The sequence below is a fragment of the Carassius gibelio genome, chromosome B9 (genome assembly GCF_023724105.1).
Source record: "Carassius gibelio isolate Cgi1373 ecotype wild population from Czech Republic chromosome B9, carGib1.2-hapl.c, whole genome shotgun sequence".
NCBI classification, from domain to species: Eukaryota; Metazoa; Chordata; class Actinopteri; order Cypriniformes; family Cyprinidae; genus Carassius; species Carassius gibelio.
Genome location: NC_068404.1, coordinates 29,645,334 through 29,670,675, shown reverse-complemented (window position 1 = coordinate 29,670,675; position 25,342 = coordinate 29,645,334). Strand labels below are relative to the sequence as shown.

The 25,342-nt window shown below is 38.5% G+C and overlaps 1 protein-coding gene across 1 annotated transcript in view; it reads right to left on the bottom strand.

The window, feature by feature from the left end:
- Nucleotides 1–628: 628 nt before the first annotated feature.
- LOC127964734 (NACHT, LRR and PYD domains-containing protein 3-like) overlaps nucleotides 629–25,342 on the bottom strand; it is a 38,801-nt gene continuing 14,087 nt past the window's right edge. The window contains exons 4-8 of the mRNA XM_052565042.1: nucleotides 16,427–16,540; nucleotides 14,529–16,337; nucleotides 13,889–14,062; nucleotides 5,241–5,414; nucleotides 629–806 (exon numbers count right to left, since the gene is read on the bottom strand). Coding sequence (XP_052421002.1) covers nucleotides 629–806; nucleotides 5,241–5,414; nucleotides 13,889–14,062; nucleotides 14,529–16,337; nucleotides 16,427–16,540 — 2,449 coding nt within the window. The remainder of the gene's footprint in view (nucleotides 807–5,240; nucleotides 5,415–13,888; nucleotides 14,063–14,528; nucleotides 16,338–16,426; nucleotides 16,541–25,342) is intronic.

The window sequence follows — 25,342 nt, the reverse complement described above, 5'->3', positions numbered from 1 at the left end:
GGTGATCAGAGCGAAGTAGTATTATTTAATCACATGAGAACAGCCTAATCAAAGATAACTAAGCTTTTCGTAGAACGAAATTACCATCCAATTCTGCTGCTTAATATTTTTTCAGAACATGTGATACTTTTTTAGGATACTTTGATGAATAATAATAAAAAAAAAGTAGCTATGTTTTTAAAATAAAAACATAAAAAAAATAATATACACTACTGGAGTAATGATGCTGAAAATTCAGCTTTGCATCACAGGAATAAATTGTTTTTTTTAAGTATATTCAAACAGAAAACTATTATTTTAAGTTGTAATAATATTTCACAATATTACTGTGTTTTTCTGTATTTTTGATCAAATAAATGATGAGCAGAAGAAACTTCTTTCAAAAACATTAAAATTAGTAATGTTTCCAAACTTTTGGTCTGTACTGTATATATATTATATATATATATATATATATATATATATATATATATATATATATATATATATATATATATATATATATATATATGCCATGAAATAAAATTTCTCATAGGGTGGCCATATACCATGTCATACACATATGGAACCATACTGAGCCATGAGAAATTTTGTCACCCGAAATATACCCTGAAGATCAAATATGACCTTACTCTAGTTTCTCCAGTTTACAGCGGTGATCCTCCAGTACGGAACAGATGAACGTCAAGCTTGAATCTCCTATGTTATTCTCAGACAGATTCAGTTCTCTCAGGTGTGAGGGGTTTGATCTCAGAGCTGAAGCCAGAGCAGAACAACCTTCATCTGTGACGCCACACTTTATCAACCTGTAGAAGACAAAGACACAGTGTTAATTGTAGTTGAAGTGTGTGTAGTTTGTTATTGACACATCATGCTGATAGAATCAGATTTCTGCATGTTGATGCTCAATGCTGCTGTTTGAATCTGTCATGTGCTTCAGGACTGAACAGACACACAGAGCTGAATGTGAGATATTGTTTCATAGTAGGCATGTGATGTTATCAAATTTCCATGCTTCGATTAATTGCTAATGCTTTCATCATGGTAAATGGTATTATCACGATACTGAAATTTAGTTGTGAAGTGTGGTCATAATACAGTATAAAAGGTTTAATAAGGTTTTTGATAAGTTTATCATCCACACTGAAATGTCTGAAAGCATTACATTTGCCTTACTGTGCATGTACAAACCTCACTGAGATGATACAGACATGTTTCACACATTTCTTCTGGCAGGATCCATTAATTTATGGAAATATTTCACCATTCACTGGTACGCTCACTCAGAATTGATCTAAAACGCAAATGTCCTTGTGTTTTGCAGCAGGACAGCAATCGTGGGTAAATTTTCTGCATTTTTTAGGACTGTGATATGAAGAGTTTGCAAAGTAAATATCTTTATCACCAGTGTGAAAGTGAACAGCACAACTGCAAAATTAACATTATTGGTATAAACATGTCAATTGGTACAATGCATTAAAAGACTATATCTGCTTAATCATTTTCAAAAGCCTCCAATTCCACAGTCCATACTGGAACATGAAAACAGCATTTTCAAATTTGTCTGCTTTGGAGAGGGTCTAAAACGGCTGGAAGTGTCTACACTAGACACGAGAGATGTCGTGTCACGCCCCGCTGCGCTCAAAGTCTGTCTACATTTGATAACGCCAAACAGTTGCAAATCATCTGAAAGTAGTGTCAGAACATTTAGACATAAATAGAATGAGGCATCAGTTTATTGATGGGGATCGTGTCACATCACATTTCGCAAAAAACACAATTCAAGCACATCGGTATCCATGTTTTGATAACTGAGGGGAAACCTTGGTCCTGGATGATATATCCTGCTCCCGCCCATATTTGCAGTGGCGTCCCAAAAATGTTGCTCGTTGAAAGTCTAGTGTGATCACCCCTTCACTCGGCAGCATATCTCTATAGCAAATGCGCTGGGTGAGGGTTGAGTCTAATCAGAACTACGGAAGCCCTGAGTGGAGCGTTGACTGATGTAAAAAAAAAAATAATTCATAAAAAAAATATATATTTTCATTCAAACAAATCGATGTAAACTACACATTTGAGTTAATTGATAAAATTTATTTATCACCCAGCCCTATTTCTTAACCCGTTTTTTTCCTTTTCAGTGGCCTCCAGCTCCCATAGCAGATACTAGCATGAGCATGCCTCCGCAAGTGGCACAGACCGATCCACACCCCTTTTCATACAACCCCCATCCCAACCCATGGCCTGCAGTCCCACAGTCCAACTCAAGGCCCAGATGATGCCTACCATTCCCCCTCTCTTTCCCTTCTTTTTTTTCCGCTCTCAGAGCTGTCCCAAGCATAAGCATGCCTCTGCTAATGGTGAAAGCCCCGATACCCACCATCCCCCCACTCTTGCCCCCTCTTTCTTCAACTCCCTGTGCCATCCCAAGCATGAGCACCCCTCCGCAAGCGGTTCCGGCAGCTATCTTTCCTCCTCCTCACATGCTCGCCCTTCCTTCTCTCTTATCTTCTGCCACACCCCTACCCATCCCTCTGAGCCTTCAAGAACTACGTGCAGTCACAACGATTTCATATCAAAGAAGCTCACTGAACCCTCATCAGCTAACCCATTTAACGCCAGTCCATCCCTGTTCACTCAAACTCCTGACCCACCATAGCTAACCCCCTTTAACATCCATATATAACAGCCCATCCCCGCTCCAGCTTTCCCAGCATCATCCCGCTCCTGCAGGAGCCTTACCTAATTCCCACATTGCTGCAGCAGTGCCCGCTCCCGCAGGAGCCTTTTCTGTATTTCCCCACTGCCGCAGCAGTGTCTGCTCCCGCATCAGCCTCTATCTGAACCAAGGTTATTATAGTTTAGCATTTTCCATTAGTTTTTATTTTTATGTTCGTTTTGACTTTTTGTTTTCATATTCAGTTTTGTTTTTTAAATAGTTCTTAAAGTGGGTTTTCTAGTTTAGTTTTTATTTTTTGAAAATGCTTAGTTTTAGTTTAGTTTTTATTAGTTTTAGTGGTAGTTTTAGTCTTTTTTCGTAATTGGGGTTATTTGTCAGGGGCAAGATTAAAAAAGTTCTGAAAATGTTGTGTAATAATAACTCAACAAAAACATCATACAATTTTAGAAAATATTAATTCAAAATAAAACCAGTACATAAAATGTACATATGGGCACAAATATGTAAACAGTCTCAACACTCTGCAGTAAGTGCAGAATTTGTAAGTGACGTATGCCAGTAAAAAACCTAAAGAGCCAACAAATTAAAGAAGACATACATGAATTGCATGTATTCAACCCATTTTTGGGCCACAACAAGAATTCTCTGTCAGATTGTCAGGGAGCTCAATCTGAGAAAAGAACATGACAAATAACAAATAAAAAGAAAACTTTAAATACAGCTTTTTGATTTGTGTGTGTGTGTGTGTGTGTGTGTGTGTGTGTGTGTGTGTGTGTGTGTGTGTGTGTGTGTGTGTGTGTGTGAGTGAGTGAGTGTGCATGGGTGAGAAAGAGAGAGATGGATTTACTTCAGTCAAGCAATAATTTTCTATACAAATACCACAGCTGTACAAAATTTTTACACCCTATACTAAATTTACCCTATACAATAACCTACTCATCTGAAATGAAGCAGCAAACAATCAGTGTAAACATATGACAGTTACAGAGTAAACATTTGACATACCATTATTTAATATTTGAATCACAGCTTATATAGTGTTCTGACATCGACAACCCAAGTGCATTTTACCTCAAAATTGTGACTAGTTAACTTTCTAAAGTAGCAATCGCTTCTCAGGTCGACATTACACTGACACAATTATATTCAGACTATAAATATTTTTATACCACTTTTTATTGTGTGAATCTGTAAAGGTGTTCACGAGATACTAACCTTTCGCGAACTTGCTCTCAATGTCAAGCACTCGTTCTCATGGAGGGGCTGTGTGTGTATGTGTGTGTGTGTGTGTGTGTGAGAAACGCATTCGTGAGAGACGCAGGAAAAGGAAATGCAGCTGAACTTTATTTGCTCTATGAAAGACATTGACAAAGACAAAAACTAAGGACATTTAATCAGTAATTTTATTTTAGTTAGTTTTAGTTAGTTTTGTCAAACACACATTACAGTTTTAGTTAGTTATAATTGTTTTGTAATGTTCTTTTTTCGTTTTTTCGTTCGTTTTCATTAACTATTATAACCTTGATCTGTACTTCTCCACTGTCGCAGCAGTGTCCACTCTCGCAGGAGCCTCTTTTCTGTATTTCTCCACTGCCACAGTAGTGTCTTTTTTTTATACTGTTGCAATAGTAGTCTCTCCTGCAGGAGCCTTTATCTCTATAACAAATGCATACCAAGGACGTCCAGCACCCCTCTAACATTAAGCCTTGCTTTTTAGATGGGTTACAAATGTACGTATCTGGCTGCTCTCCTGTTATAATTGCATTTTGGGCGGAGCGCTTGGGTCCGGCTTTAACACTGTTTATTATATGTAAGTGTGAAATACAATAAAGCAATACACAAAAAATATATGAAGTAAAAAAATTCTCACAGATTAAAGTGCAAAAGAATTAATACTAGGTGACACTTTGCAATAAGACCTTATTAGTTACCTTATTTAATGCATTAACAATTAGCAATAGCTACATTTGCTACAGAAGTTATTAACCTTTTTTTAATTAAATAACAGTTGCAACTTTTGATTTTAACAAGTGTCATTAAATATTTAAATTAACTAAGATTAATGAATGTTTAGAATAATTTTTCATTGGTAGTTTATGTTGATGGGAAAAGTATTCTAAAAATGCTTTTAAAAATTTGAATAATTTTTTATAAATACGAAAAAAAAAATTGTTCATGTTCATCATGATATTTTGCATTACCAAATACTGCCACAAATCTATTTACCATCTTATTTATTAACTCTTGTGATCAAACACATATTATATTTGCAGCTTATAAACTGAACAGAAATCACTAAATCACACATTAGTATATGAAGGATTCTTTAAATCCTTAAATTTTTATAACTTTATATCTGTGAGAACAGAATGAGCTCATGGGATTAAAAAAAAAGTGTATAATAAGAGGAAAATAAACTTGTACACCAAGATGGGCAGGTGAAGGAGTATTAATCAATTATTTAATTTAATAATATTACAAGATTTAGTCTTAGAATTTACATTAAAGGACATATCTTACTGAGGATAGAGGGATGAGACTATCAAAGAGATAATCTTACCCCAGTTTCTCCAGTTTACAGCGAGGATCCTCCAGTCCAGCACAGAGATGCTTCACTCCCAAATCTCTTATTTTATTCTTAGACAGATCCAGTTCTCTCAGGTGTGAGGGGTTTGATCTCAGAGCTGAAGCCAGAGCAGAACAACCTTCACCTGTGACGTCACAATCACTCAACCTGTAGAGAACAATGACACACTCTTCACTCTCTCAGATCAGATCAGTTTAGCTGTGAATCAATTAGTAAAGAGAAAGTACAAAACGTGATGGATCTTTCGACTGAGATTTAAAATGTCAAAGAACAAAAAAAACATTAATCATCTAAAGTCTCGTTCAAGAAAGATATAATATTTCTTTATTGCACTGTCAGTATTTTTAACCAATTTTTATACCTCATGAAGACATTCATACAAATCTGTTTAATCACATTATCCATTACAAAGCTGAGTTTTACACTTGACTTTTTTGTCCCATAACTCTCAGGATCTTTTAAGAAATGTAAAATGACTGTCTTACTGCACCCAACCTCAGTAGCGATGGCATGTTGTGGGACCCCTTGCTTGTGCAGCTCAACAATCCTGCCACGTTCAAAGACAGAAAGCCTTTTTGTCTTTGCCATCAGGAGATCATGACAGTGACTGCCGGAAGGACAATGACATGAAAGCCATACTTTTTGTGTAGATTTAAATTTTTTAAGGCTATGGCCTGTTTGAGTTTAAATGCAGTTTTCAATAAATTTCCTATTCTCTATTTTTTGTCTCTTGCTCCCGTTTCTTCTTTTGGCATACGATCCACAAGTGTGAAATGGGAATACTTTACCTCCGGTAAATATAAATGTTCACGCTATAGAACCGCCTAAAATTAAGTCTAAAGAGGAGAAGAAAGCGGCCCAAGGCAGATGCAAAAGCTACGATCGCCAGTGCCAGGTGCAGTTAGGGGGCGGGTTCAGTGCCGCGTCCCTGGCCACCAAGGCAGCGCTCTGACAACATTAAACTTACATCAATTATGAATATCATAACATAACTTTAACTATCATCAGATTATGCCCTTAGCCAAAACTATTTGGTCTGGAACAAATAATATATTAATGACACCAAAGACTGCCCATTAGATTTACCCAAAACAAATTATCTGTCATGTTTAACCACTATAGAGACATCAGAGTCAGTTGCAAATTCCAGAAGATCTGGCCGAGTTGAGGCTGCTCTCAGTGTGTTCATGAGCGCTGAATGGACTCCAAAAACTTTGAAGCTAATTTTCAAATAGACTATTCATTTATTAACAAAAATATATATATCCTAAGTCTTAACTACATCTTCGCCTACAAAGCTCTAAAAATGGCATTTTGTGACACAAAAACAGTATTTAAAATGTATAGTGGATTTGGGCGTCTGCCATGACACTCACAAATGAACGATTTTTGGTTCAATCAAACTGAATTTAATGCGATTGATGAATCTGAATGTAGTGATTACATGTACGCTAACAATTGGTGGTGGTTGATAACCCAGTTCCAAGTAAAAGGTTTTGATTGCCCAGAAAAGCGCCATATAAATGCAAATAATTAAATAATGAATATCATAATTAATAAAGTGATCGGGTTGATGTGTTGATGATTTTTACATGTGCACACTGCACAAATATAGAGTTTCTTACTGTTCTTACTTACTGCACATAATAACCAGTCGCCAGTTTCTTTATTTGTTTTCTTTTAACAGCAGAATTAAAACTGTATCTATTTTTTGGATAAATATACATATAAACAGCTGTGCTGAGCTATTCAAATTTATCACGCCATAGAAATGCCCCTCCTCATGCCCAAAAAAGGTTGCCTTTGGATGTGAATCAGAAACAAGGACTGGTGGGAGGTTGTCCATGTTCCACTATATTCTTCCCTCAAGTTAGACGAGTTGATGTGTTTAGCTAAGCACCATTAATTCTTTAGGATCCAAACAGGGATGAATTTAGAAGCTACCAAATACTTCCATGTTTTCCCTATTTAAAGACGGTTACATAAGTAGTTACACAAGTAAGTATAGTGACACAAAATAAACAATTTCCTAAGCGGATAAAAATAATGACTATAATGTATGGTGGAAGAGCTCTTTGCAGCACATTGACCCTGGCACAGTAATATCATCAGGAGTGATAGAAAATCTCCACGTTTTATTTTGTGTCACCATACTTAACTAGTTTATCCTCTGTGACCCATCTTCTGAAACGCATCCATTTTCACAAGGCTTATTTCTCTGAAAAGCAAGGTGTGCTGTGGTTTGCCAGCTATCCAGCATGTTGTGATTGGCCGAATGCCTCAAGCGTGAGGCCGAAATGTTACGCCTCTTAACATATTGTGAAGCCTTGTCCGGCCAGAGTGACGAGGCAAAAACATAAATCACTTACTGTTTGTTGCTGCCGTGTGTATTGCGTTTGAGCTCAGTCAGTCAGATTATTTTTTTATTTACTATTATATCTTAAAAATCTATTTTATAAACCTTCATTTTTGTTTCTATAATGTGTGAATATATCGTAATATAGCGGAGAGCCACGCTGGAATCCTCCCAGGCTGATGCTCACGAGTCAGGGGTAAGTATACAGCACGCTGCTAACAGTTCCACTACTTCTACTCCATGTGTTTCTCTGCACAGTCCCGGTGCACCCAGGACGCGATCTTCCCAGATGTCCTTCACTCCGGCGCTGGGACACCAGTGCATCCACAGCAGAGGACGCAAGCCAGCCCCCTGATCGTCAAAGACTCCATCGTCCAACACGTCAGTGCTACGTTAGCTGAATGTAAAGTGCACACTCACTGTTTCCCTGGTGCTCTTGTTCTCAATGTTTCTGCGCAGATACCCCCGATCCTGAAGGTCGACGAGAGCACCAGATCGGTCATGCTTCACGCCGGGGTTAACAACACCATGCTGCGGCAGACAGAGACACTGAAGAGGGACTTCAGGAGACTGATGGAGACAGCATGATGTCCACAGCTATGATTATCGTGTCAGGAGCACTGCCCACGTATTGACAAGGACACAAAAGGTTCAGCAGACTTGTTGCTTTAAATTAATGGTTATTTTCATAAGACAGAAACTGCTCTTTGTTAATAATTGGAATCTTTTCTGGGAGCGTCCTAGTCTTTTTCGCACTGATGGCCTGCACCCCAGCAGAGTCAGAACAGAGCTCCTCTCGAACAACATCACCAGAACACTTAGCTCCATATGACTAATAAGCCAAATGCAAATGTTACCAAGGCACTTGTGTTTGTACGCTGTAGTATCTGTGTGTTGTAAAAATTCACGTGGTAGTTTACGGAATGTATTGTGTAAATAGTGGTTGGTCAATATTAGTGCAGTTTGACTAATTTAGTGATTTAATTTTAATATGTGTTCTGATGTGTGGGATACTGTATACTGAATTGGTTGTTTGTAAAAGACATGGTTTAAGAGTGTGCATGGTCCTACTTTCATATAACATTTGTCTAAAATGGAAATCACAAATATTTAAGTGCTAAAATTGTAGATTGTAGTTTAATGGGAGTGAATATGTATTGTATTTATATGGGTTAAACTCACTGCTTAACTATTCAATTGGTGAGCGATTCATTGTGTTTGGTTACTCATGTAATCTCCTGTAGTTTAAATTGTAATTTAAGATCTGTGATGAATTCAAATAATTAATACTGATAATTAATCATTTTAAGCCCTGTGTGTCTGTTCTTACAAAGAATTTGCAACTTAGTAAATCGTTGGTGTTTTCTGGTTTAAGGTTTTAAACCCTGTAAATATCTGGGCTGCAAAAAGTGGAGACAAAATAAAAAATGACAAGGATGCAACAAAGGCCTGGTTATTGAGTGAAACCCAGTTTAATGTTCAGGATTGGTGCCTCCCTATCAAGTGAGGGTTAAGCACAGCTAAAAAGAACAACACTTGACAATATAAATGATGCACTATGACTTGCGTTTACTGACCTAATAAACTGTTTTGGAGTCAAGCAAAATGTCACCGGGCCCACTCATCGTTTTAATCATACACTAGATTTAATTATATCGCATGAAATCGATCTTACTGATATAGATTAGAGGGTGACATGGGAATGGATTTTCAAATCTCTCCCGTCCCACTCTGGCAAAAGAAAATCCCGTCACATCCCAATCCCACAAAAAAACTGGGGGAAAATCATGTCCGGTTTCAATCCCGGAAGAATGACTCCCGTTCCCGCCCACACCCGGGTTGTGTTTTTTTGGGGCTGGAATCTGCCAGTTACAGTAAAAAATAAAAAAATACAGTAGGCTTCAGATCACAGCATGCAAACTTTAGTAAAATACAAATATTTAATTGTATTTTATTTTTGTTATTTTAATGAACTGAAAGCCATCTTAAACAATGCACAATGTGCATTGCACACACATAAAATTTCATGTAAATCCTCCATGCTGACCCACGTTCACTGTGATTTTGCCAAGTAAGATATGTTCCTGGATCAACATCTTTTGATGATCCTGGATCAACATTACTGACCAAAAATTTTTTGATTTAACCCAATTCCTACCCCTAAACCTAACCCTACCCATAATTTATTCCTAAAATCAGTGGGAAATGATAGCTGATTAACAAGGATGTAGAAGCACCTTACCCTGATGTTAAGCCTAAAATAGATAATTCCTGAAAAGTTTATCTCAATTCTGATTGGTTGATTGGAATGTTGTTCAAGGATCAACATGTAGTACTTGGTGAAATCACGCTCACCCTAACCCACACACTTTTTTTGTTGTTGTTCGTTTTTTTTTTTTTTTTTAAATGTAGACTTTTCACTCTCTATATATTTATTTTTCATGCACACAATTTTCTAAGTTTCTCGCTCAAGTTCACATGACTGAGATGGCAGAAACTGCATCCTGTTTGCTTTAATTATTTTACAGAAGCATAGCGTTTCGTTGTTATTCTGAGTGCACACAAATAAACATATACTGATTTGAAAGATTGATTACTTTTATCTGTATGACCCAAAATGATGGAGTATTTTAACAATTTCCCTCTGCACTCTGAGCATTTAATAATCACTCCGCTCCACACTCACTGATACCAGAAACACCGCTCCGCACTCGCTCTGTGGATAAAGTATTTCAGTATGTTTGTATTTCAATGATATGTTCATAACGTAGCCTATATTAAAATAATAAAAAATAATAAATTAAATAACGGTGGCTTAGGCTATTGTGTGCAAACTTTTTTTCCTACCACACGTCAAACTAATAACATTGTCAGCATTAATGTATAATATTCTTGCTTTCTGCTGTGCAAATTTTGTTGGTGATATAAATAAAATTACATTTTATGTATATATTGGTGATATTTAAGGACATTATTCAAAAGGAATTGCAAATTGTATTTGCAATTGCGATTTCAATTTGTGGACGCATAAAATGTGACGATCCAAACGCAAATGCAAATCGCGCATTACTGTTTGCATTTTCACTTTCGCGAACGCACAGTGAGTGCCAAATTTTAAATTGAAAAGCAAAGTCTATTTGCAAACGCAATTCACATGTCTTACGAGCTATGAGCCTGTCATATTTAAAAAGCAATATTAATTACCACATTTGCTTTTTCACTCTCTCTGCACAGCGCATGTAAACTGCCAAAACTCAAATGGAATCACAATTGCTTTTGCATTTGCATTTCCGACATCTACACAGAAACCTGTCAATCAAGTGACAGGGATGGGGCCATTTTATTGGGCTTGTTTGCATTGGGAAGTGATGTCACTCACAGTCGACCGTAATAAACAATTATTAATAGACGATTTTGCGGAATGTTTTGAAAAATGGTAGAAATCGGTGAAATTGTGGAGGACATTTTGACACTTGCGCAGCACGCTGGCGACATTTCAAACGGTAGAGATTTCCTTTTACTCAGAAGCCATTTGGTTTTGGACAGGTTAAATGAGTTTGTGACCTTGACGAACAGCATCATCAGTAATGACGTCTTTGCTGATCTAATGCCGCGTTTCCACCAAACTTTTTTTCCAGGAACTTTTTCCCCCAGACCTGTTGCTTTCTGTGTTTCCATCGTGGTCTAAAGTACCGGAAAGATTAGCCAAATAGTCTGGTGATGGAGGTCTACGCGTGTTTCTCAATTCAAAGCACGCTCTGATTTTGGACGTGCATCCTGGGTAGTTCAGACTTTGTGCATTCGACTCGGAAGGGGGATGTCCGTGATGACCCAAATCTGGTAATTCTGCTAACAGCAGCGTACTTGACAACATCAGTCAGTTCGCTTTGGCGAATGCAATTTTCCTCACTGTACATTTACAATAAAACGAAAAATGATTTAAAATACCACTGCCCCCTTTCGTTTTTTTCATTTAAACATAATAATAGCTTCAGAAATGTGTATATATTCAGCCATTACAATGAAACGAAATATTATATAAATTGCCTCTTTTTATCTTTTTGATCCGGTGACAACGCGCTAATATTTTCAGAATCGCTTTAACGGGAAACAGGAAACTCATGAAATAATCATGTATGATCTGCCCAAATGACACCAAATGTCTCAGAAACCGAAAGTTTCAGAACACTGGCCACTTCACTTAGATTGGCGAAGGCATAATTACTGATGATGCTGTTCGTCAAGGCCACAAACACATTTAACCTGTCCAAAACCAAATGGCTTCTGAGTAAAAGGAAATCTCTACCGTATTAATTGTCGTGAACTTGCTGCACGAGTGTCAAAATGTCCTCCACAATTTCACCGATTACTTCCACTTTTCAAAACATTCAGCAAAATCGTCTATTAATAATTGTTTATTGTGGTCGACTGTGAGTGACTTCACATCCCAATGGAAACACGCCCAATAAAATGGCCCCGCCCCTGTCACTTGATTGACAGGTTTCTGTGTAGACGTCGGAAATGCAAATGCAAAAGTTTTGGCAGTTTACATGCGCTGTGCATAGAGAGTAAAAAAGCAAATGTGGTAATATCGCTTTTTAAATGTGACTGGCTCATAGCTCGTAAGACATGAGAATTGCATTTGCAAATGGACTTTGCTTTTCAATTCGAAATTTGGCACTCACTGTGCGTTCGCGAAAGCAAAAATGCAAACGGTAATGCGCGATTTGCGTTTGGATTGTCACATTTTATGCGTCCACAAATTGAAAACGCAATTGCAAATACAATTTGCAATCCCTTTTGAATAATGTCCGGAATATCATTCCATAAGCATGAAGAAGACTAACACACAGCGTGTCTGAATCAAACTGTTTTTTTTTTTGGGTGATTGATTCTCTACTCTGGTCGGGTGTATGTGGTGCTCAGAAAAAGCACAGGTCAGAGCAACGCACCAATGAAACATTTAAAAGCAAATGTAAATGAGAAAGTAACCCTAGCGCTGAGTTGACACTGCTGTGAATGCATGTGCCATTGTACAGCCTATATGACGGAGGCACCAGAACTGCAGCTTACAGAATGTGCGCTGCAGAACGATACTATAATATTTCTTCAAAAGCAGATGGACATTTTAATCATCCACGATCAAAAATTATATGTAGGAATTATATATATATATAATTATGTAGGAAAAGTAATATATTAATTTATGACAAGAGTGCACCCTCAGAAATCTACATTACAAAAGGAGCTTTGCCCATCCAAACTGGAAACTGGAATGATGTGCCTGGTTTGCCCTTAAATAAAAAAAATAAAAAAAATGTCTGGCCAATCGAGGCCCCCTGCACACCTGGGGCCCCTAGGCTGCAGCCTATGCAAGCCTGTTCATTAATCCGCGCCAGGATACGAATATCAACATGACAAATCTCAAATTCAAATCAGCTAGCTATCGAGTTTTGCTACACTTTTACCTTCATAAATTTAGCCTTGAATCCATAAGTAAAAAAAAGTACAAACTTAAAGCACAAATCAACATGTTTGATAGATCTTTGGATTGAGATCCAAAATTTCACAGAGCACAAAACATGATCATAAAACATCAAAAGATGCTAACAGTTTAGGGGACGGAAGTGAAGATGAAACCATTGCAGATAGCCAGGAGGGTGAAAGTGTGATTAGGTTACGTCGAAAGATGACATGAGTAGGGGTAAGTGATGTGTCAGGGACTATGTTGAGGTTTAAGGTGATCGCACACCGGACAAGAAGAAATGTTCATTCATGTTTAAAATATGCATTCTCCCATTCAATTTCGAGCACCCAGTAATATAACTACAGCATATATTACTGGGTGCTCGAAACTGAACGTGGAGTACTTCAAAGATTCCTTATCCTGTTGCACCCTCTATAGGACCAGGGACTAGTCGACGTGAAGCTTAGAGCATCATTGCAGAGCACTGAAGTCGACTAACAGATTAGTCAGTGCAACCCCTCAGTGATTTGTTTGATTTTACACAATTAAATCAATATGTTAAAGAGTCACTGACTGTGTGGAGCTCAAGTCTGTTTAGGTCAAGAGATTGAAATGTTGATTGTGTGTAAAAGTGTGTACTTCAGTGTGACTCTCAGTCCTGCAGTATCATGTAACTGAGGAGCAGCTCATGTGTTCAATCATTTACAGCTCAATCAGCTGAATTCACAGCAGCAGACAAAGACTCACTTCAAATACACTTTAAACTGTGTTTCATGTGTGAGTCAAATATGATCTTACCACAGTTTCTCCAGTTTACAGTGAGGATCCTCCAGTACAGCACAGAGACGCTTCACTCCCAAATCTCTTATTTTATTTCCAGACAGATCCAGTTCTCTCAGGTGTGAGGGGTTTGATCTCAGAGCTGAAGTCAGAGCAGAACAACCTTCATCTGTGACGCCACAATCAATCAACCTGTAGAGAACAATGACACACTCTTCACTCTCTCAGATCAGATCAGTTTAGCTGTGAATCCATTAGTAAAATTTGAAAGTACAAATTTAAAACACAAATCAACATGTTGAAGAATCATTAAATAAAGATCTAAAATGTCAAAGTATAAAAACATGAGCCTCATTTAAGAAATCTAAATAATAATACTTTGTTGCACAATGCTTCACATGTTGCACAATGTCAGTGGTTAAAAAATGACTTAAAATTCCTTTATTTTTATTTTTTGCCAAGACATTTTTCATTTTTTACAAACCTGAATAATTTATATGCCACTTCTTTGACTTAGAATGTTATGGGGTCACTGATTTAATTTAAAATTACTGATGGCTAAACTCTGGGCAACATCTGCAGCGCTGAAGATTTATGCTTTGAACTTTGATTTTTTTCATGTTTTAACAGTGAAGTGATTGTTCTCAGTGATACTTACTGAACTGATCTGGATTCTTTAATCACAGGCAGCAGCTTCTGAAGAACTTTCAGTTTGTTGGTTTTATTATTTCCAGAAACAAATTTATTAATATCAAAATCATTCAGCTTTTTCTCTGATGTCAACAACAAAAAAACTACAGCAGACCACTGAGATGAAGAGAGTTTGACTTCCTTTATCATTCCAGATGTCAAATAATATTGTATTTCCTTCACTAGTGAAGGATCACCCAGTTCATTCAGACAGTGGAACAGATTGATGGATTTCTCTGGAGAGATAATGGTCCTGATCTTCATCTTTATATACTCTGCTATTTCCTCATTGCTGTCAGAGCTGCTTCTTTTCAGTGTCATTATTTGTTGTAGGAGAATCTGATGAGACTCCACTGACAAACCCAGAAGGAACCGCAGGAAAAGATCCAGATGTCCATTTTTACTCTGAAGAGCCTCATCTACGGCTCTCTGATGCAGCTCAGATAATGAAACATGTTCTGATGAACTGAGTTGAATCCGGGCCTCCACTTTGGACCATAATTTTTGTTTGGTGATGGGCTCAAACACATTTCTGTTGTTGGTTGTCCAGGAGAGGTGCACATATAGAGCTGCTAGATGTTCCTGAACAGTCAGATGAACAAAGCAGAAGACTTTCCCCTGATACAAGCCCAACTCCTCTCTGAAGATCTGAGTGCACAATCCTGAGTACACTGATGCTTCTGTCACATCAATGCCACACTCTCTCAGGTCTTCCTCATAGAAGATCAGGTTTCCTTTCACAAGCTGCTGAAAAGCCACTTTCCCCAGTTTGAGGATCATGTCTTCATCTGTCACCTTCTTCTCATAGTGCTTCTCATGTTTGATGTTGGTCTGAAGGATCAGGAAGTGTGTGTACATCTGAGTGAGAGTCTTGGGAATCTCTCCACTCTCTGCTCGACTCAACATCTTCTCCAGAACAGCGGCTGAGATCCAGCAGAAGACTGGGATGTGGCACATGATGTAGAGGCTCCTTGATGACTTCAGGTGTGAGATGATCCTGTCGGCCAGACTCTGATCACTGATTCTCTTCCTGAAGTATTCCTCCTTCTGTGGCTCATTGAAGCCTCGTACCTCTGTCACTCGATGGACACACTCAGAGGGGACGAGATCAGCTGCTGCTGGTCTGGAGGTGATCCAGATGAGAGCAGAGGGAAGCAGATTCCCCACAATGAGGTTCATCAGCAGCTCGTCCACTGAGGCTGATTCAGATATATTACACACTTTCACTTTGCTCTTAAAGTCCAGAGACAGACGACACTCATCCAGACCATCAAAGATGAACAACACTTTATATTCATCACTGGATATTTCCATTTGTGTAGTTTCAGGGAAAAAGACATGAAGAAGATCTGAAAGACTGAGTGTTTTGTCCTTCATCAGGTTGATTTCTCTGAAAGGAAGTGGAAATATGAGCTGGACGTCCTGATTCTCTTTCCCTTCAGCCCAGTCCAGGATCAACTTCTGCACAGAGACTGTTTTTCCAATGCCAGCGACTCCCTTTGTCAGCACAGTTCTGATGGCTTTGTCTTGTCCAGGTAAAGGTCTAAAGATGTCACTGCATTTGATGGCTGTGTCCTCGGTTGCTTCTCTCCTGGATTGTGTCTCAATCTGTCTCTCCTCATGCTCATTAGTGATCTCTCCACTCTCACTCTCTGTGATGTAGAGCTCTGTGTAGATCTCATTCAGGAGTGTTGGGTTTCTCTGCATCGCTGTTCCCTCATAGAGACGCTCAAACTTCTTCATCAGATTTGATCTAAACCTGTTGAGGACTCCATGCCTGTAAAATTAATATACTGCATTATTAAATAAGCTAAGCTAAATGTATTTTGTATCATTATCAAATAATCTTCTAGCTAAATATTAGACCTGAGGTCAGTCTTTGTATCTTCACTCTTATAATCTAATGACTGATTTTCAGATGCATCACTCCTCACAGACACACAGCTGGACTCTGCTTCTGATCTCCTCTGATTAACTGAACTATAACAGAGAGAGATTAAAGTCAATCCTTTGAATTACAATATTTAGCAAAGTACATCATTTATTTTTTAAATTCTTTAAACAGCACTTAATAACCAACCCCAAAAATAAGGTGTTATCCACTACAAGTTATCTCCCATATCCCAGACCTCGCCCCGTGGGGTGATCATTGGAGCCATGTGCAAACAACCAGGGATCCAGCACATACAATACATCACAACAAAACTGACTCAGTGGCCAAATGTTTGATTTTCTTTCAGCCAGTGTTTCACCTTTCTATTAAATGTTTTCAGTTCAGTTTGTTTTTATTTGTAAATTTTTTGTATTGTACTCATACTCATAGATCGATTACAAAACTAGGTATTCAAGGGCAGGCTCTAAGATGGTTTAGATCCTACCTGTCCGATCGCTACCATTTTGTTTATTTAAATGGGGAGTCATCTAATTTATCATCAGTAAAATATGGAGTGCCACAAGGATCCGTCCTAGGTCCCCTTCTATTTTCAATATACATGTTGCCCCTTGGTAATATTATTAGAAAATACGTAATTAGCTTCCACTGTTATGCCGATGATACTCAGCTATATATCTCAACAAGACCAGATGAAACTTCCCAATTATCTAAGCTAACAGAGTGTGTTAAAAATGTAAAAGATTGAATGACAAATAATTTTCTCCAATTAAATTCGGATAAGACAGAGATATTAATTATTGGACCAAAAAACACTACACAGAATCTTGTAGATTCTGTGCTGTAGCCAGTCGCTCCATTATCAGTTTGGCTCTGGCCCAGAACCGCTATAGCTGTCCTGTCGATGTATAAAGCTCCTCATTCTTGACCTTGAGGAGGACTGAACTCAGCAGCTGCTATCAGAACATCATAATAACCAGCAGACATACCTCAACACAACTTTAATAGAAACTAAAACTGCCAGCTTTCCATTCACGCCATCACTGCTGCTTTTCAAAAACTGCATTCTTCCATCTTAGAAACATTGCCAAGCTACGAAACATGTTATCTGTTTCTGATGCAGAAAGCTAGTTCATGCATTCATGACCTCTAGACTGGACTATTGTAATGCACTTCTAGGTGGTTGTCCTGCTTCTTCAATAAACAAGCTACAGGTAGTCCAAAATGCAGCAGTTAGAGTCCTTACGAGGTCAAGAAAATATGATCATATTACCCCAATTTTACAAGTTCTGTATCAGTTACAAATTATCATTACTTACCTATAAGGCCGTAAATGGTTTAGCTCCTGCGTACCTAACTAGCCTTTGCCACGCTACAACCCATCACGCACCCTAAGGTCACAAAACGCTGGACTTTTGTTAGTTCCTAGGATAGCAAAGTCCACTAAAGGAGGTAGAGCTTTCTCACATTTGGCTCCCAAACTCTGGAACAGCCTTCCTGATAATTTTCGGGGTTCAGACACACTCTCTCTCTGTTTAAATCTAGATTAAAAACACATCTCTTTTGCCAAGCATACAAATAATGTATCCTTTTAATTGTGAGTGTAGTTGCATCTGATCAAATGTGCAGAGTGTGTCTGATTTACATCCCGTGGTAACTAGGATTTACACAAGCTCCAGTCTGGATCCAGAACACCTGAGAAGAGATGATGCTGACCCTCAGAGGACCCCAGATGATGCCAACCTTGAATCACCAAACAGAACTAACAATTATTGCTAAATGTGTGACTGCATCATATAATAACTATTAATTACTAATATTGGTAGTTCATTGTCTAGCTGACTACGTCTTGTATTATTATTTTTTATTTTTTCTAAAATCCTGTCAAACGTGCACAAACTACTAGCTACTACTAAATATTGTAGAAACATAATTTTCATAAACATAATTGTATTGTAAAAAGTGCTATACAAATAAACTTGAATTGAATTGAATTGAATTGAATTTCAGTTGGTAAATCATTCCAAAAATGGGTCCCTATCACTGAAAAACATGACTGGCCGAAAGTGGTTTTGTGCCCCTCTGCTATGCAGTTGCCACCCACTGCTCTCCTAGTGGCCACTCTCCTTGTGCTTGTTTTAATCACAGAAGGACAGAGTACAGCTGGAGCTAGATTATTTGCACATTTAAAGTCAGTTTAAGAAAAGAGAACTTAATAAATCTATCAAAATCTGAAAGCTTGTACTTCTGTACAATCAAACAGTGGTGCCACATAGTTGGTTTCTGATCCATTATTTTCATTGCCTGTTTGTATAATGATATGATGGGTTTGACTGTTGTCTGGGATGCTTGGCCCGATACAGTAACACAATAAGATAAGTGAGAGAGTATGATGGTATGAAAAAAGAGCAAAGCTGCCTTGACAGGTATATGAGACCTTATCGTTCTAAAACAGTTCAAGTTTATCCGGATAGTCTTGCAGAGTTTGTTAATGTGTTTATTGAGTTGTGAATCCAGAATAATAACTAAAAATTTAAATTCCTCATCTGCCTCTATGGCTTCTTGATCTATTTTGATTTATATATATATATATATTACCTTTATTTAACCAGAATAAAACTCATTGAGATTAAAAATCTCTTTTACAAGAGCGTCCTGGCCAAGACAGGCAGCAGCACAATTAACAAGGTTACAGACATAAAAACATATAACATATAACGTCAACATATAACAATTTATACAAGTAATAAATAATTATAAAATCATAAGAAATCTGAATTTCACCTATTATCGCAAGCGATAAACAACAGCAAGGATCGTCCGTCATAACCGAGTCAGTCATTACATCTACAGCCAGTTTGTGTAGCTTCCATGTTATTTAAAAGTAATTTAAAATCAGTCAATGAAACTGGCTCCTTAAGATTCAGGACATTTTGCAGCTGATTCCAAGTGCAGGGTGCCGCATACTTGAACGCCCCTTTTCCCAGTTCGGTCCGGACTTGAGGGACAGATAATAATAATAAGTCCTCAGAACGAAGACAATATCTTCCTGTATTTTTCTTTTCAATGTAAGATTGGAGGTATGGGGGAAGCAGACCAAGAATTGCCTTGTAGATAAAAATGTACCAATGATTAAGTCTACGGGTGGACAATGCAGACCAACCAACCCGATCATACAAAGAACAGTGATGAGTAAGTGCTCTAAAGTTTGTGATAAACCTAAGAGCTCCATGATAAACAGTATCCAACAGTTTCAAGCTTGTGATGGAAGCATTCATGTATATGACATCGCCATAGTCCAGCACTGACAAGAAAGTGGCAGCAACAAGCCTCCTTTTGGCCTCAAAGGAAAAACATGACTTGTTTCTAAAATAAAAACCCAACTTCAGTTTAAATTTTTTTACCAACTGTTGAATGTGAGGTTTAAAAGAGAGTGAATCATCAATTAGGATACCAAGATACTTGAATTGAGATACAGACTCAATCTCGGAGCCCTGAGAAGTAGTGATGGGTAGAAGATTCCGTGACATTGATTTTGCGTTTGAGAACAACATAAGTTTTGTTTTGTCGTCATTCAAAACAAGTTTTAAATCGAACAAGGTACGTTGTACAGTATCAAAAGCAAGTTGAAGCTGACAAAGAGCTTGGTTTGGAGTTGATGCAGAGCAGTAAATCACAGTATCATCGGCATAAAAATGAAAATTTGCGTTGGAGACATTTTGATCAAGATTGTTGATATATAAAATAAATAGAAGTGGTCCCAGCACTGACCCCTGGGGCACACCCTTGGATATACTAAGAGGGCTGGAAGTGAGACCATCTGCCTGTACACACTGGGATCTACCTGATAGATAGTTTTCAAACCAGCAAACTGTTTGTTCTGACAACCCGACACTGAGAAGTCTTTGTTTTAATATTGCATGATCCACAGTATCAAAAGCCTTTGATAGGTCAATAAAGAGAGCTGCACAATGTTGTTTTTTATCTAAAGAGTCAATAAAATCATTTACTACTTTTAGGGCTGCTGTAGTTGTGCTGTGTTTTTTACGAAAACCTGATTGAAAATTAGACAGAATATTGTTGATAGTTAGAAACTCTTTCAATTGTTCATTCACCAGAGTTTCCATAACCTTGTCCAGGACAGACAGTTTCGAGATGGGTCTATAGTTATTTAGCATTTAGCTTTCCCTTTTATAGAAAAGCAAATAGATACAGTCTTTTTGACATAGAGCGTCAAATGATTATCTTTAAGCCACTGGGATATACTCTCCATTTCATTGGTCAGGGTCTCTGCTACTGCAATTGGTGTCCAGGCTGATGCATAAATTACTGTATCATCAGCATACATCTGACAGTTCGCTGACTGACAACATGTTGGTAAATCGTTTATATATAAACTGAAGAGCAGAGGGCCCAAAATGGAACCCTGTAGGATAACCATTATGGATTGTAATGAGAGTTCTGTGTTTATTTCCTCAGAAACGCAACAGGATGTTATAAATCAATTCCTAGTGCCACAAGTTAGAAGCAAGTCCACTAAACAACCAACTCTTTCACAGAACAGCTTTTAACATTAATACCATTAGAACAATTATTGACATTTTAAATTCAGAAAAGAGATGGTCAAATTTGGGGCAAGTGATCAAGATTGATGGTCAAAGAAATGCACAGCCTGATCATCACATGTAATCACATCACATCACATCACACCATCACATGTAAACCCATGAGAGTAAACAAGATTATTGGATTGACTTAGGAGAACCATACTGAAATTCCTAAGGGGACCTTTTAACATCTGGTCTCCACAGAACATCCTTATGTCACAGAATGGCACAGGAACTGTCTTTTATAGAAGTGGATGCAGCAAAATGAACTCAAAAAATTAATATCAGTCCATTGCTTAACTCCATATTAATTTGTGTATCCCACACATTTGACAATCATGTTTCTAATCACTTATTAAGTATTTGTTTTTAATAACTATTGAATAGCTTAAGGAATCAAATTCATGTTTAGGATGTATGTTTTTTTAATCTGGTTGCTTGAAACTTTTCTGACCATCAGTTATTTGTCAAATGTATCTTATTCTTGTTATAGGAATCATGTTTAAAATTATACCCTGCAAAAGTGGGAAAATTCAGACCACATGCTTGATAAGATAAAATTTATGATACCCAGAGCAAATACAATATCTAATTGTTCAAGACAACATTTGAGGTGTGGCCAAAAGGCCAGTTTAAATACTCAGGACAACATCAAATTCTACACTTTACTCATTTGCTTCTTAGCTTTTGCTATCAGTCATGCCTGCTTTTAGCGTTTGCTTTTAGCGTTTGCTTCTTAGCTTTTGCTCTTAATCATGCTTTTAGTCATCACTGTTAGCGTTCTTTGAGTGCAGTTCCAGCATGCTTCGGCCTGCACGGCTGCTGCTACATAGACTCTATGAGAAGAAACACCACTGTCTTGTCAAACTTTACTTCAGTTCTTTTATTTTAGTTTCTTTTCTTTTCTGTTGAAAGTTTTGTGTTCTGAGTTAAGTTTTGTAATGCGGTGTCTCCAAGTCTGACCTTGAGTGCCCATTCAACTTCAGCCCACAACTCCACATCATCAGACGACACCCCAACCACGGGTTTCCCGAGACGTCACTTCAAGGACTACTGAGCTTCCAGCCAATCAGCAACCTCGGGAAACCCCCTTTACACAGGCGACGCAAGTAACACCTCGAGTTTCACATCTGTACTGGTGCATCTAATTTAATTTTAACTTCATTGAGGAACTCAATGCGAGGGTCAATTAAGTGACTGATGGTTGTTCATGCCTATGCAATTTCACGTTTTGCTGTAAACTTGGGATTTCACATGTATCTTGTGTTTTGTTCTTACAAGTTAATGTCTTAAACTGCCGATCTTGTTACTGTGCTAATTAATAGTATTTTCCCTATACTTTGGATATTAATATCAATTGCAGAGCTGATGTTATACGGCTCGTTCAATAAATCGCTGGCCATCTCAGTGATCAGCCGTGAAACAGTGATTCTTTTCTAATTCCCTTTAAAATCTTAAATGATTACCTATGAGCTAAATTGACCCTTTTCCTTACACTCTCTATGCTCTAGATATGATGCAAACCAGCCGATAACATGTATAGAGAAGTTGAAGGTGGTGAGTTTATTCAAGAGTATCTTGTGGTTCATTGTGTCAAAGGGCTTTTTTAGGTCTATAAACATTACCCTTGTCCAGCTTACTTTTAATGTTCTCGGTAAGGTAAACAGCTCTAAATCCAAACTGTTTAGAATTGATAAGTTTGTGTAAGGAGGAGGCTGAGGTGGTGTTAGAATCCATTTGCAGTAGTTTATTAAGGAAAGATCTTACAGACAGAGTCGTTAAATCAGGCAGTTTAACCTGTCAATTTTCAGTGGCGGTGGTGGTTCCTGAGTCTCATGGTTGGGGTCAGCATTCGGGTGGACCGGTTTGAGAAGCAATACATGAAAGGATGAAGAGATACGATAGTCAGCAGGAAGCTCTAGTTGGCATGTGACCTAATTTAATCTTCTTAGGATTTTGAAAGGGCCAACATACCTCGGGCTGAGCTTCCTGCTTGGTAGCCGTAACTTGAGGTTCCTTGTGGAGAGCCAGACCCCCTCCATTTGGGCACCATTGCTTGTTGGACTGAAGTTCCTGTCTTCGTACAGTTCGTTGCAGGCGTACATGTGCACTATCCCACACCTTCTCACTATGTCGAATCCAAACGTCCACTGCAGGGACCGATGAGGGTTCACCAGACCATGGTAACATAAGGGGGTTGGTAGCCAAGGACGCAATGGAAGAGAGTCAGACCTGTTGATGAGTGAGTCAGTGAGTTTTGTTCATATTCTGCCCACGGGAGGAATTATGAGTATCTATGCTGTTCTCTGCGGAAGTAGGATCAGAGATATATGCCCAGTTCTTGGTTTAGTTGTTCTGCCTGTCCGTTTGCTTGTGGGTGGTAACCAGACGTTAGACTGACGTTAATATCAAGTTGTTTACAAAAGGCTCTCCAAACTTGTGATGTGAACGGAGTACCTCTGTCACTGACGATATCTTCTGGGATGCCATAATTCTGGAACACATGATGAAACATATTCTGAGCCGTTTCCATGGCTGTGGGGAGTCCATTTAAGGGGACCAAATGACATGATTTCGAAAACCGGTCTATGATAACTAATATGGCAGTGAAACCGTTGGACAGGGGTAAGTCTGTGAAAGTCAATGGAGAGATGGGACCAGGGATGTTGTGGAATGGGCAGTGGTTGAAGGAGTCCTGAGGGCAATTCTTCGGGAGTCTTAGATTGGGCACAAACTTGACAGGCTTTGACATAGGCAGTGACATCTTTAGTCATTAAGGACCACCAGACTGAGTTGAGTAACAGATGCAACCAGGGACGTTGTGGAATGGGCAGTGGTTGGAGGAGTCCTGAGGGCAATTCTTCGGGAGTCTTAGATTGGGCACAAACTTGACAGGCTTTGACATAGGCAGTGACATCTTTAGTCATTGAGGACCAACAGCATGAGTTGCGTAACAGATGCAATGTGCGGGATATTCCAGGGTGGCCAGAGCTGACAGATGTGTGGACCCATTGCATTACCCGGTGCCGCAGATTTTGTGGAATGTAGTGTTTATTAGGTAGGCAGTTAGCAGGGGCTGGTTCTTTGATATCCCAGGTAATTGGGGCAATGATTACAGATGAGGTGAGTATACTTTCAGGGGTATGGTTGTCGAAGGAAAGGTCATACTGTCTAGAGAGGGCATCTGCTTTGATGTTCTTACTGCCAAGACGATAGGTTACAGTGAACTGGAATCGCGTGAAAAATAGGGACCAGCAGGCTTGAGTCTTTTGGCACCTTTGATATATTCCAGGTTCTTGTGATCAGTAATTACCTGGAAGGGGTGGGCTGCTCCCTCGAGCCAGTGTCTCCATTGTTCTATGGCTGCTTTCATGGACAGGAGTTCTTTTTTCGACATTATAGTTTCTCTCTACTGCTGTTAATTTTCTACAGAAGAATGCACAGGGATACAATTTGCCAGGTTGGCCATGGCATTGTGAGAGCACGGCCCCGATTCCAGAGTCAGAAGCATCCACCTCCAGTATGAATGGAAGATCGGGGTCCGGATGTTTGAGGATGAGGGCGGTGTTAAACCTGGCCTTCAGAGTATTGAATGCTTCGGTGGCCTCCTCGTTCCACTTAAGTTTAGAAGGTTTGCCTTTTAAAAGAGATGTCAAGGGTGAAGAAATCATAATGTAATATCTGATAAACTGCCTATAGAAATTAGCAACCCCAGAATTCTTTGAAGCTCTTTGATAGAAGATGGCTGTGGCCATTCTGTTACTGCCTTGACCTTGGTTTCATCCATCTTGACACCTTGATGACAAATATTATAACCAAGAAATTAAGTCTGTCTGACGTGAATCTCACACTTCTCTGTCTTAACATACAATTGATTCTTCAGTAGTCGAGTGAGAACGGTCCTGACATGGTTAACCCTCTTGGCGCCACAGTCGAGTTTACTCGACAAGATGCGGCACTGAAGAAAACGGCTGATTTTGTCAAATAGGGTGTCAAATTTCATGCGACCTCCCCTGCATCAGATAGCAGACATGTAATACTTCATCTCTGAAACGTCATGCTTCTACACAAAATCTTCGAGCTAGAGCGCATTGAATCAGTGCGACAAAAGCGGAGCTAGTGTGAGAGTGAGCCATTTTATCAGAGCAATATTGTCAACGTAAACAAGAATTGGCATTATTATTATTATTATTATTATTATTATTATCTAATGGCATCAATAAAGCTTCAATAAACCTGCAATGAAGTGTTGGGACTTCTATTCGCGGACCCTGATTCTGAAGG